This window comes from Fundulus heteroclitus, chromosome 23 (assembly GCF_011125445.2).
Source record: "Fundulus heteroclitus isolate FHET01 chromosome 23, MU-UCD_Fhet_4.1, whole genome shotgun sequence".
NCBI lineage: Eukaryota > Metazoa > Chordata > Actinopteri > Cyprinodontiformes > Fundulidae > Fundulus > Fundulus heteroclitus.
Genome location: NC_046383.1, coordinates 12738300 through 12752527, shown reverse-complemented (window position 1 = coordinate 12752527; position 14228 = coordinate 12738300). Strand labels below are relative to the sequence as shown.

Genomic DNA, 14228 nt, shown 5'->3' with positions numbered 1-14228 from the left:
CAAAAAAAACCCTGAGGCTGCAAAGTCTAGACATTTAGAATGGAAACAAGCTGGCAGCAATATTATCTATGATTAAAGTAACAAATCATTTAATCCTCCCCATCACAGTTCAGTAACTCTATTACACAAATTCAATTAACTCAGGTTAATGAATGCTAAAGAAGAAAAGGAGCATTCCAGACGTACCTTCCTCTCGCCACAAGATGTTTGCCACTGTGAAGCAGAAAAAAAATGGGGGGAGAGTGCAGTTAAAAATAAATGCAAGAATCAATAGGGCCACTCTACAAGAACTACGATCCAAACAGAAACTCCCGCTGAGGCAAAGAGGAAAGCAGACTACATGAAAGTTTTATGGAAAGTGTCTCTGACTCCTACTGCAACAAACAATCCATCAAGTGCTCTACTATTTTGATGCCTTGCTCTGCAAAACAGAGGGCAGTCACCCATCAATACAGCAGAACAGCTTAGGCTTTTTGGTGGTGAAAACCTACCATAAAAAAAGGGAATAAAAGACAAGCTGCACAATCATTAAATCAATATGAGCTCCATGAACTCATGAATAGTCTAAATCGGTGGTCTCAAACTCAAATCCTGGAGGGCCGGTGTCCAGCAACTTTTAGATGTGTCCCCTCGCTCCACATCCATGCATCGAATGGCTAAACAACCTCAGTAGCATGCAGTGCAGCTCTGCAGAGCTCTGCTAATGAGCTCATATTGGAGTCAGGTGTGTTGAAGCAGAGACAGCTAAAAGTTGCAGGACACCGGCCCTCGAGGACTGGAGACGGAGACCACTGGTCTAAATGATTGAACCTAAATGATTAGCACAAGTCATTAGCAAGAAATGACAACTAATTTGACTCTTGTCGTAGGTCTTCTCTCATTAAATTCACTTAAAGGTGACTAATAACAAGAAATGCTGGCTAAAAGCCACATAACATCCTGAGTGCTTTAATGGGGGACATAAAACGGTGGTTGACAGATGTGTTTTAAAGCAGCCTCTGGATACTCTTGGAGAGAAGACGCCGTCATACCACTGAATAGGTGGTAGAAAAATGTGATGATAATATACTTTCCAAGCAAATACTAAAGCAAATCCTGCATCCCAGTCAATTTTTTTGCTGAAACTCAGTAGCAACGTCTGTCCTCTAGCACCAACGCCCTACGGGTGACCTTCCCTCATTGTTCATCTGTCCCCCCAGTGTTCTCTCTGCTTCCATTTTCAGTCTGCGAACCAATCTCCAGCCCAATTCACATCCGATTTTAATCTCGCCTCTATTGCAATGCTCATCCTCGCAGCCTCCTGCTCAAGTGGACAGATGCAGAGAAAGAAAAGGGTGGAGAGACAAAGGCAGCGACGCACCGCGGTGCTGTTAGTCAGCCTTAATCTTTCAAAAGTGCTTTGTCAAGTGTTTCCAGTGCAGCCTTGCATACCTTTTACCTCATTAAAAGTTTGACAAAAGAAGCTGCTCTATAGATGGAGGAACAAGGAAGGATAGAAGAGAAGCAACGACGGAACAAAAGGAAAAAAACAAAACAATACAATTTATTTGAGATCTGCCAAAATAGAAAACGGGGAAAATGGAAAGGAGGAGTAGAGATGAGATCTTGTGTGCTCCAGTCCGTCCAATAGCCTAAAGTATTGAAGCAATTCATCACTGGGTGGAGAGACTGTGGCTGTTCTGCGCATGCGAGGGATCCATACATCAACTTCATCATCCATACCACAAAACAAGCCGACTGCCACTGTAGGCGGTGAGTTCACTCTTTCTGGCCGTAATAACTATGTTTCCACTGGGCTCCAAACATCAGGGACGCTGCTCTGCCCAGCCAGACTGGACCCTGCAGTTTGTACCCGTCAGCAAGGTTACACAAATTCAATTTGTTTACATGAGCACACTGCTATGACAGTGGGCCAAACAGCCCGTGGTGCTCAACACAGTGGCGCGGCAGAAAAGGCTCAATGCATAATGGAGGCAAAATAATTGGATTACAGCAGACGGGAAAAGCAAACGTGTAACTTCAGACCTCAATTTGGGTTTGGAAAGATTTCCCGCTCTTCTTTAAGATAATCACAAATGTCTTGGAGGAATTAATAACTTAGTTCTCCTTTGATGGCCAGAACGTCAAAGAACAGTTTGGAAAGAAGTCTAAAGAAAAGCCTCAGCCGCTGTGGTGACACGAGGGACCTTTAGCCTCTTTCAAAAAATGGTTTCATCATTAAGCTGCAAAGATCAGCCCCTTTCTAAGCTGTCCAGCCCTTCATAAATCACCAACAAAGCCAGTAATTTCCTGTGCTTATGTGAACTTTTAAATATCAACCCTGCACTGGAGAAACAAATGAGGTATCGAGTTGAACTCAGCATGGTCAACATTGAGCACAATTCACAAAATGTGTTGCAGATTTCTCTCATTCTAAGGCTAAAACACAATAAGTGTACTGGGAATATTCAGCTTTTTCTGTTTTCAAGTGTCACCGCTACTGAAGAACCTATTATTGGCTAAAGTCCTATCAATGCACTTTACCACAATCTAACCAGTAGGTGTTAATGGCAAGACACACACTGCATTGGTCCCGGCGTGTTTTGGCTTTAAATTCCCATCTGCTATTAAAGACCGTCTCACATAACACCATTAAGCTTCAAAGCTGGACAATCTTTACGTAAGTCGGTCACTATGAGGCTGTGAGCACCTAGTTTGTTGCCTCAGAGGCATAACAGTGTTGGCTAACTACAACACCTCATCTTCTCTTGTCACATTGAGAAGGCATCTGCATCCTGGCTTCAAGTGATTTTGTAGAAAGTAGCTAACAGTAGTTTCCTTTCCTGAAAGGAACATTGAAGGTGAAAATTTAAGAGAACCTTTTTTTTCCCTTTATCTTATTTCTTTATTTTAACTGTAGCTCTTAGAAAAGTTGAACAAAACTACTTTAGATCAGAAATCCTGAATGATTTGCTTATTTCTTATTATCAATAGAAACAATTAAGCACAGTGATTTTATGCTTTCTGTATGTTTGTTAATATATGAAAGAAGTCTAGTCAAGGATTTGCTTAGCTTGTCCCTTTGTTAATGTGATGTTTGTCTTTTCCTTGGTTTCATTTTCCTCTGTATTGTTTCTTTGTTCTTGTACAGCACTTTAAATTGTCTTGTTACTGAAAAGTGTTATAAAAATAAACTATCTTTGCCTGTATGTTACAGCTATATATAATACCTGCCTTACCCAGCACATTCTCTCATGAACCCACCCATCTCAGGCATGAGGGTTAGGGTACCAAAACACTTGAAAACCTCCAAAATCCATTGTTTTAGTTATAACTAAATCATTCAAGGATCACTCCTTAAAATGCTTCCTTGTTGAAATACTCTTTATTAATGTAATTCTGTAATAAACTTATCACAGCTCCAGTTTAGCTGTTCTCATGGGAATGTGGAAACTTATGATTTTCATCGATTCTCTAAAACGCCTCAAGGAGAAAGCCCCATCTTTGGTGTTGAAATGACCATATTGACGTCTGGTGAAGAAAAAAAAAAGGATCCAAACCATTCATGTAGGACAGTTATTTAAAGTCCCTGTAATGTCTCAGCAATAAAAGTATATATCACATGCTGTTTGTCTTTGTGCACAGCATGGCTGAGTAATTTTCCCCATAAAATCAGTGCAGCAGCAGTTTGACCAATTGCTTCTCCACTGCTGTCAATAAAAAAAAAAAAAAAAAAAAACATCCTTTTAAGTCAGAGATGAGTTTGGAAAGTGTGGCTGTCATAGTTTCATCCTCATCAGATGATTGAACCACCAGTGCAGAGGAGCAGTGGTCCTCTCCGACGCCTCCAACACGACGGAGATCCTCATGCTATCTCAGAATTTTAGATCGGCAAACTTATTTTGAGGAAGCTGATGTTAGCTGCTTGTATGAAATAATTGGTCCTTTTGCTCATGATCTGCTGAGACCAACAAAAATGAGAGCTTTTCTTTTTGCCTCTGCTCTTTCTTAAGCAGGACCGCCTGTTGCAGCAGCTGCATTAGTGCAGACAAGACTTCAATCACAATCGCTCGTAGACAAAACACCAAAATCCTGAAACGTCTCTGCTTCAAGCAAAGATTGACCCCTGAACCAGGGAGCATCCAATTGTTTTTGTGTTTTTTTCTCTGGCATCAGACTCAGCCACTTTAATCGCAGCTCTCAGCTGTGAACGACTCCAGCGGATGCTGAAGGTCACTGAAGGTCATGGCTTAAAGAAGCCAACAGGATCCAATCATGTTCAAAAGGCGAAGATGAAACCGTAAGAATCACAAACCAGACGCCCTCCTTGGCACCAAGTGTGGCTTGATCCCAGTACGTGTTTGTGAGTAGGAGAGATTAGACAGCAAGTGGACACTTTGTTCTCTCTCATTGTTGGCCAGGTTTAAAGTTTAAATGTCATGTGGAAGAGAAGAAAACACACAGATTCATACCAAATTAAAGAGCGGCAGTGGATTTCTTGTGTTGAAGCAGTGTGTTGAATGTAATCAGGATTGTCAAAAGATTGCTGAGGTGAAAGATTTTGTAAGAACACTAACTTTTCGAAAATGTATTCTCGTGGACTTTGAGAAGGAGCAAAAGTTAGAGGGTGTCAAATGTCCAAGAACAGCCAAGGAATAGACGGCAGGAATATGAGCTCATTGTAGAGATCCCCCTCTCACCAGTAAAGTATATTCACCAAAGCCAACGCTATTTCTGGGATATGAAAATATGAAGATTATTTGAAAATCTTTCTGAATTATAACCAGTTAAAATGTGTGGCTACCTTGCTAACAACCTTTGTGCACCACTTTCAATGAAGCAAAATATTAAAGAAAATTAGCATTTTTCCTTTTCTTTTTTGTGACATTTAAAAAGTTTGTTGAAAATAAGCGTGACACTTGGTTGGATCCAAGCAGTCTGTTGCTTATAGGGCTGCTTAGTTGCAGACCAGTCTAGCAGCTCATGTTGGACCGTGCCTGCACTGAAAAACGCAAACAGTGGGCATCAGAAATGGACAATGTGATGGAAGAAGAAGGTGTGTTCTGACAAATCCTAATTCCTTTTTGGCCAGGGCCATGCTACCCGGAGCACGCATGGCCTCAGGATCCACTATGGGAAGATGTTAGGTGGCGGAGGCAGTGTAATGCTTTGAACAGCGTTCCTCAGGGATGCTGGTTCCTACCACCTATATTGTGATATTTTGACCTGTACCACCTACCTAAGGATTTCTGCAGGACATGTTCACTCTGTCATGGAAGAGGAATTCCCTGGAGCTGTGGCCTCTTTCAGCACAATAATATGTCCTGCAATAAAGCAGAAATGGCCCTGGGATGGTTTGGAGAACCCACCTTGCAGTTTACAGGACTTTAAGGATGTGCTGCCAACATCTATGTCCCAAATATCACAGGGCACAATCAGGGGACTTGTGGAGGGATCTTTATTATAAGCAAATAAATCAAAAGTCAAAATCACCCTACCAAGTTTTCCACCTTTTGGCTGCAGAGGAAAATAAATCTATAATCCGTGTTCATCTGCAGCCACATAAATTTAGATGTAACACTAACAGAGGAAACTTTACCCCAATGGCAGTGTAGTTGTTGATGTACCAAGTGTTATGATCATAGCTATGAAAACTATGACTTTGCCAGGGGTACTCAGCATGAATGACCTTTTGATCCCATTTCTGATGGTTCAAGAAGCTTTAACATGTTACTGATAAATGTATCTGTTTTCAAATATTCAGATATTTTAAGAGCTGTGCTCCTGTGCTTTTGGCAGCTCAGTTTTGCATACATTAGTGCTGAAGTCTGACTCTGCACATCCTCAAAGGAAACGTTTAATGTCAGGTGGAGTGAAGACACTGCCTAAGTAGCAGGTCTAGGACTGCTCCTAAATTAGAGCCGGGAGCTTGTGACGGATTTGAGTCAGAATCATCTCTTCAGAGAGGAAGGTGATCAGAAGGCTTAATCCTCGGAGCAAAACCTAAGTTTTTAAAATAACGTGAACTACGGCTTGAAAGATGACATGTTACTGAGAGAGCTTAACACATCCAGAGTTTCATGACAAACCAACAGTACGGGAAGGGATTTGGAAAAAAATATCTTTTCTGTCTAGAAAGTGCCATAAAGCAGTTTGTTTGACAAACGTTATTGTTGTTTCATTCAGTTGGTATGTAAAGTTTACACTGGATCAATTTACGCATTTAATTAATGAAAAATGTAACCCATCCTTGCAAAATGTATGCATTAGTTTGGATTAATTTTTGTCTCTGCAGCCCAATAGTGTGCACTTTTCAAATGTCCATTAATGAATCCTAGATGTACTTATATGCAGAGGTGTTGTAATTTAACTTTATATGCATGAAATCTTTCCACTTGGTTTATACCATTCCCTTCATAAAGTAAGTCAGCATGAAACTAAGAGGACAGACAGCTGGCTGCTCATGCTGTGGATGGCGTCACTGTCTGGTTTGAGCTTTTTGCAGTTGACAGCGTGTCCAACACTGTATGAAAGTCTGCTGTGACGGGAAGGACACCGCTGATGGAAACAGAGATGCTATTTTAGCGCAAACTGCTCTGGAGCGCTGAGAGGATGCAGAGCGGGCAGGATGGCGGGCGGCGCTGAATAAATCAGGCTTTGTGGAGAATCTGGTGTGGAGCGGTGGAGTCTCAGTCGTGCTAAATCAAAGTTCAGGAGATCAGAGGAGTTTGTTTCAGCCGTTCATTTCCCACAGCTGATTTCGGTTTATGGCTGTCTATCTGAATATGTGAAATCCTGCTCTGCTGAATTTCCGCTGGAGCAAATCCAGCAGATCAAAAACCAACGCTAAACATGTGCAGTGAGGGAAAGATACACACTGAAATACACACCTGTGGAGCAAAGACATCCTTCTGTGCTGTATAGTATGTGGTGGCTGAATGTTGAATAAAGAAGGAATAAAAGATTTAGATCTCTTCTTTATGATTCTGCGCTGCAGGGTAGTGCAGTAGTTAGCTCTGTTGCCTCACAGCAGGAAGCTTGTGGGGTTTGCACGTTCTAACCTCAGATGCATGGTTTCACTCCCTGCACTTGGGATTCCTCCCACAGCCCAAACACATGCAGGTGGGGTTAATTGGAGTCTAAATTGATGGTCTGGTAACCTGTCCAGGGTGTCCCCTGTCACTCACCGGAGCTAGGCATCAGCACCACCACCCTGCATGGATTAAGCATTTGGAGACAATGGAGGGATGGATTATTCTAAATGACTGCCTGCAGTTTGATCTACACAGCAAAAGTGGCACTAAAAAATAAGTAAAATGTTCTTAAAATTAGTGTATTTGTCCTTGATTAGAGCAGGTAAATAAGATGATTTGCCAAGGGAATAAGATTTTCACACTTATAATCGGAACAACTCATCTCCATCATCTTATTTCAAGTGCAGGATGTCTAATTATTTTATTTTTGGGGTCAAAATACTGATTCCATTGTTAGATAATATTATTTACCTGCTCAAATCAATGACAAAAACACTATTTTTAAGAACATTTTACTAATTTTTAGATCCGTTTTTGCAGTGTGGGTCAGTTTAGTTTGACCCACATTAACTGGTTCCCAAACACCGTAAATATTTACCTGCTCTGAGTGTCGTTCGTGCAATTTCCAATGACAATCTGAACAGAAGGTACAGGGTTGGATGTATGAGGCTGCTTAGGACCCCAGGAGAGCTCAAATTCACACAGCGCATGCTGACAAATACAGCTGAACACAAAGTTCACTGCCAAGGTCACAAGCTTCATACTTTGAAGGGTATGTTAACAAAGTTAAAATTCCCAAGCTAATCAAATAATCTCTGTGGCTTTTTGAAAAACAAAACATTCAATCGACACTGAAACTGGTTATACATAAATCTCTGCCTTTGTTTTTTTTTTTTTTTTTGTGATAGCGATCAACCTGGCCATGCCTCTATGAGTTCAGCTTTCAGAAGCCCACTGCCAGGGTGAAAGCAAAACAGAAAGAAGGGAGGGAGGAGGCGTGAATACTTGCTTAGGGTTCAAAACAGCAGTCAGCTGCATTGTACGAGACAGAGTTCTGACATAGATGGACAGCTTGCTTTGATGCAGGCTCTGAGCTTCGCACGGCAACACGCTATCTAAATAGGGATAGCAAAACGGTCAGAGCGGCAGCAAGGATCAAGGTTAACCTGAGGCAGAGGGAGCCTTCATCTCCACTATGGGGGAGATAAAGCCTAACCCACAGATTCCACTCAACACCTTTTTTTCACAACAAGCCACCTATTGGTCCATCCATCCATCGTCTATATCCGCTTATCTGTGCACGGTCATTTTGGTCTTTTATAACCAATCCTTGGAATTTTGTTTAACGTCAATTTTTTTTCACGTCATCCATTGCATGAAACACGAATGTGCTGAATGATGGCTCTTTCTCTGGTATACTGTGTGTGCCTAAATGTGTGCAGTGAGCTGAACAGAAAGAGTCCTTGTCCGACCAAACCTCGAGTCCTCAATGAATTCTCAACGGAGAGAAGCAGTTTTTTTGATCTGTTCACACATAAACCAACAGGCAGAGCTTTTTAAACTCAGCGCGACTTATCTGATGCAGCTGCTGAGGATCAGGACAGGAGAGTAAGTGAGAGAAATAACTGCTTTCCAACAAAACGGGTAAACTGAGCAAAGCAGGTAAAGTAATCTAGAGCAGCCCATATTCTAGATCACATCAACTCACTAACTTGTGTACACAAAAGCCAATGATGCTTGTGATAATTTTCCTTTCTGTTGGCAGCACTTATACTTTAAATGCCTCAGTTCAGATGTTTTTTGTGTTTCCTGGGCAGCAACATTGTTTTTATTGTTATTTTTGAAATTTAGTATAGATTACGGGTATCATAAAGTTGCTGTGGGGTCTGAAACTTTTAACGAGAACTTTCTAAAATTGCGTTTATTTTGTAATATTGTGAAATATTAATTTCCCTCTCAATGTGCACATTAAAGCAGAACCGTGTAAGTTTTGACCCAAGTGTTTGAGATGTATGACATTATTTTTCAGGTCAATACGTTCTGAAAGCTCGGCCATGTAACTTCAGTAGGTTGACTCCGTCATGTCTTCACGATAGATCCTGATCAGACATGTTTTTGGTTCTTTGCTGTAGGCTTTAATCTAAAGGGGTGATTGTGGCCTTGTCTTTCCAAGTAACTCAATGAGTTCTGAATCTGCTAGTCCAAAGTGGTCTGCTATCAGATTCCAAAACACAGAGGGAGACTGTTTAATTTTGTGACAGTGAGCATTATCAGTGACCTTCAGGGGTGCTGAACCTGGAGGTCCAACACCCAATTGTGGCTAATAGTTACATGGTGCCACTTTAAACATAATTTGTACAATCTTTCCTCCTATTTATGTGTCTATTGTATTTATTACATAAAGCTGCAAGTCAGAACTACATGATTTCTCCTTATGGGCAGAAAACTGCTGAGTCAAAGGTTGCAGTTAAATATCTGACTCCTTCAACATGACAAAAGATTCTTTTTTCAATTCTGGTTAACAGCTAGATTAATTGTGTTTGCTATGTTTAAATTTAATCACACACACTTTGATTTTACCATAGAATTTAACATTGCCCTTTTCTTTTAAGTTAGATGACTTGTGGCTGCGGGCTTCAAATTCAGCACTTATTTTCTAAAACATAATTGTATAAATTAAGAAAAAAATTAGAAAATCCGTGACAGCAGCTGAAAGAAGTGGAACCATAACTTGCTTAAACACACCATTTACTTAAACAAAAAGGGGATACAATTAAGGATTATGTGGTTTGTGAGCACACTTAAGAATTCTATTTTCTTCTGAGTATTACAGAAACCTTCAAAGACTCAGTGTGAAAATTAAAACATTTAAAATGAACAACTATACAATGGGCTATTTATTTAAGAAATTATGTTAGGGGACCGATATGACCGTGTAGCAAAATAAGATTTGTAATAAAGCAATTTTCATTTCTAGTTTGCCTCAGTGCAAAATGCAAAAGTGCTCAAGCTTGGATGATATAAAAGGGATTCAGAGGTGCTGTGGTAGCTGCTGGTCTAAACCGGACGGAAGATTCTGCCTGAAGCCACAGCAAGCAGAACCACGGCTTCCAGAGTTTTAAAGCCAGCACGTCTTTTATTAATATTCGCTTATGACAGGATGCAACTTTGTCCTTGATAAACGGAGTATGTTTGACTAAAAGATTACATGGTTTACACAATACAAACAGACTTGAGCAAACTTCATCCCTGCAGTAAAACAATGCAAATTGTTTTGGATTATAGAGCTGCCAACCGTTTTGTTTCCCTCATCTGTCTGTTAATGTCAGTAATGCTATCATAATACATTTTTAAGCCAATTAAAAAATACGTACAAGAAGTGTTTCATTTCTTTAAAACAATAAGATATCCTTAGCAAATTGGCCCAACAAATATGTTTAATTTATAAGAGTGGATTCTAATTGACCTGCATGATTAGCCATTATATAGTCTCAGCCACATACCTTAAACTAATCAAGTGCAGGTCAAAGCTCACACTCAGTCAGTCCTGTGCACCCAATGTATAACGAGGTTTTCAAAGGTAATGGTCTCAAACCCACTAAAATTAAATCATACTGTTCCTGTGGTTAATGTCTTTGAATATGATGCCTGAGATGTGGCTGAGTGAGTCGCTTTTTCTTCATCGCTACAGCGCAAAGCCACAAAGGCTGCTACACTTACAAAGGTAAATGAAAAAAATAAAACTTGGACATTCATGGTGTTTAAACGAAGGGAACAGCATCCACCTCCTATTAAAGCAACACTGTCTTTAAAAGTTAGCTTCATCTTAAGGAGCCGACTAAAACATGTCCATTTAATGAACTGCTTTTAAATTTAAATCATTTTAGAATATTATAATAATCAATATCTTTCTTTTAGCAATGGTGATTTTGCTGCTAATTAAAATACATTTGATTGGACTTAATTTCCATGTTTGTGTAAATATTGTAAAACTGATATTTTTCTGATAAATTATTATACTCATACTTTCCCAAACCTAGCAAGGACTTATTGTGCCACTAGGCTTCGGGAAAACAGTTCCATCATATAGCTGGAAAGGCCAGGAACCTCTTTATACTGATTCTGGTACCTCATAAATCACCACTGCAGCCAACCATGTCCTGCACACACGTGAGGTTTTACAAGCTGGCTTCATGGAACCACAGGAAGCATAGCGTAAATCTCTTGATGGTTGAGCTTGAGAACGATGTAAAAAGGTGTTCCTGATATATCTGATTCTAAACAGGAAAGGAGCTTTAACTCGGACATCATCATGCTTACAGCCTTCCAGAAAAAACTACAAAATGCACACTCTCTTCTCTCCGGACATTTTTGTTGATTCCCGTCAGACGGGCTGTGCTTATACATCGTGTCACGCAAAGGATTGTGGGATTCCTTATAGCTCCTTAGCACCGGTGAGAGGCATCGTGAGGTTCCTATGCTAAAGTAGCGGTGAGAGGAAGCACGCAAGCTCCTTTTCCCGCCGTGGGAATGACAGCAGCTGTTTGTGGGAGTTCTTCCACAATAAAAATTTAATTTCTGTGCGCAAAGAGAAGAGCAGAAAACAGATTTAAATAAGCGTTAGTTCCAAACACTGTATGATGAAAATCAATGTGATACCAAGGGAATAAATGTGTATTGACTTTCTCAGACAGAATATGAGAAATGAAGAAAAGCTTGTTCATGCAGGAGCTGTTAACAGGGCTCAGTATGTTTAGTTTAGTCAGCTCAGAACCAGCGCCTGTTTTCATGCAGTATTGTAAATGACACTGGGTATTCTACATTTTTGATGGAGGGTGAAGCCTTGTTGTAGTGACAACCCTGCTGGTGGTGCTCGGCAGACCCATCACCTTTACTAAAGAAACTACAGTACACAGGTCTAAAATCCAGTTTTCTGTTCCAGCTTGGTGTAATCTGTAATAATGGCAAGAAAAGAAATATGCATAAACCACTGACGTGTTTTTGCATTAAAGTTACCTGCATTAAACCCATTAAATCAGTTGACTGTCCCGAACATTATTGCTACATCACAGCATTGCTTGCCGCACTTCTTTTGGGCTTGTTTTCATAGAGCTGGCCACTTCTCTTGCAAGATCTGGGAATACTCATTTTGCTCCATATTTACTCATTTTGCTTGCAGACACCAATTTTCCAACAGAAAACAATCTCTTGGAGACAGTTATGTGGTAAATAATGGATAAATCATTCATCTTCCCACTGCTCTCAAATGATCCTATACCAATAATTAAGATGGATGACAAAAATTCAAAAAGATGTTCCGAGGCAAACCTTTAATTTATGTAAAATACTGTTTGACGCTATGCATTTAACACCTTTGTCAAACATGAAAATTAGGTGCAGACAATGTAATTTAGATAATTTTTAAATCAACCTAATAGCAGCTAAAAAGGATGTGTAATAGAAAAAAGATAAATATCGCTACACTGAGTGGAGCTCTTTTAATGTTTCAAAGTGTCCTTATTTTCTTGTTCAATAGAGGTTTATTACTTCTCGTTCCTGCTAGAGTGTTTAAAGGTCATGCATTGATTAATAAACCTGTACATGCTTGACTAAAGTGAAACATAATGTCTTTAGACTTTTTGATGAGTGCTCTACCCATGGCTCTGTTTACAGAAATATTTGACTTTTTGTTTTGCACCAACAGCTTTACCAAAACTTTGATATATCGGGAAAATATTGAAAATCCTTCCAACATAAAAAAGACTTCCAATTAAAACTAAAGTTTATAAAACAGAAATTTTAAAGAGTGGCACTGCAGCATGAAGCAAGTTCTTGTTGGGGTTGAAAAGTTTGCTTGATCTAAAAAAATGCAAAAAAGTAAGAGCTGAAGACGCTGTTTATGATGAAGTACTCCAGATCTCGGGTATGAGGCATGAAATGGTGCAGAAAGTGAAAAGACTAAAGCAACAAATCCTTGCTTTGAGCCGTGCAGAACTTCTGACACAGCAGAAATAATTGGCACATTGTGAGGGGCAGATATTTATGCCAGTTTAGCAACAGCCTGTCAGAGACGGATGGGGCTCTGCCTGCTGGTGACAGGCTCGGTTAAATGGAGCCCAGAACGGCGAATGCTCAAGTTCTGCTAAACAACAAAGTGCTTGGATACATTTGAGTGAAAAACAATCCAGTGTTGTGCCGGTGAAAAGAAAGGTTTGACCTCAAGGCTTGAATCGATCTCCAGAACATCATACGAGCCTCAACCATCACATGTAGCTCTTTTTTATCTATCTCCTTGCTGGTTAATATCTTAGTCATTCCTTTGACAGCTGGCACAGTTCGTTATTCAGATCGCTCACCAACTGAGGTCTTTGAATACGAAGCCTTAGGCATGTCATTAACTGCGAATTTCATAGAAATAGATCATTACTTTCCAGGAAGTCAGGTTTCGGAAACATTTCAAAGCACAATTATGATGTGTCATTTGAATGTGTTTCAAATTAGTGCTAATAGATCGATGCCTCTCTGCTGCGTATATATGCCCACCAGCATGTCACAGTCTGCAGGATCAGAGTCCTTGATTCTGGTACAGGCCATCCCCGGTCAGAATGTGCATTTAATCTTTGAGCCATCACATAAATAAGTAAGAACTGGTTAAAATGAGGAACTAACTGAAAAGAAAGCTAAAAGAACAGAAGAGTTGAAGCTTGAAAGGAGTAGTGGAAGTTTTTTGATGTCTTCAGTTATGAGCTCGTATAATAAAAACGCTTCCTTTAGGGGTCTTTCTCCAGTCCTGCATTGAAAACAAAATGAGAAACTGGAAGTGTCTCGGTAAATGAGTGAAGACTAAAGCCATGGCTTTAAAGAAGCTTTCTGGCCACAATGTGTAATCTGCCATATGGAGCTGATCTGTATTCACACTCTTGATTTCCTTGAGTGTTGGAGTTTAAATGAGGACTCTGACTTGGTGATGTATTTCTTTAGTGGAGTACACAGATGGTCAAAAGATTTTGTTAAAACTGGCGCCAGCTTGTTAAGGTGAAAAAGCATATATTTTAGTAAATTAGATATGGCACAGACACAAGTGTATACACAAGGACTACCTTCACCGCCACCAACAACTCTACAACCATCTCCCCTCATACTTTTGACCCTGTGCCCTGACCAAAGGTAACTGAGGAGGTTGTAAATAGGTTCTTTCAGCCTCTGACGCTCAGG

At 40.1% G+C, this 14228-nt stretch overlaps 1 protein-coding gene across 3 annotated transcripts in view; it reads right to left on the bottom strand.

Annotated features, from left to right (window-relative positions):
- Nucleotides 1–14228, bottom strand: part of fstl5 (follistatin-like 5) — a 247596-nt gene that overhangs the window by 24171 nt on the left and 209197 nt on the right. For all 3 annotated transcript variants that reach the window (XM_036126902.1, XM_021320641.2, XM_021320642.2), the window contains one exon: nucleotides 187–213. In XM_036126902.1, the coding sequence (XP_035982795.1) occupies nucleotides 187–213 (27 nt within the window). The remainder of the gene's footprint in view (nucleotides 1–186; nucleotides 214–14228) is intronic.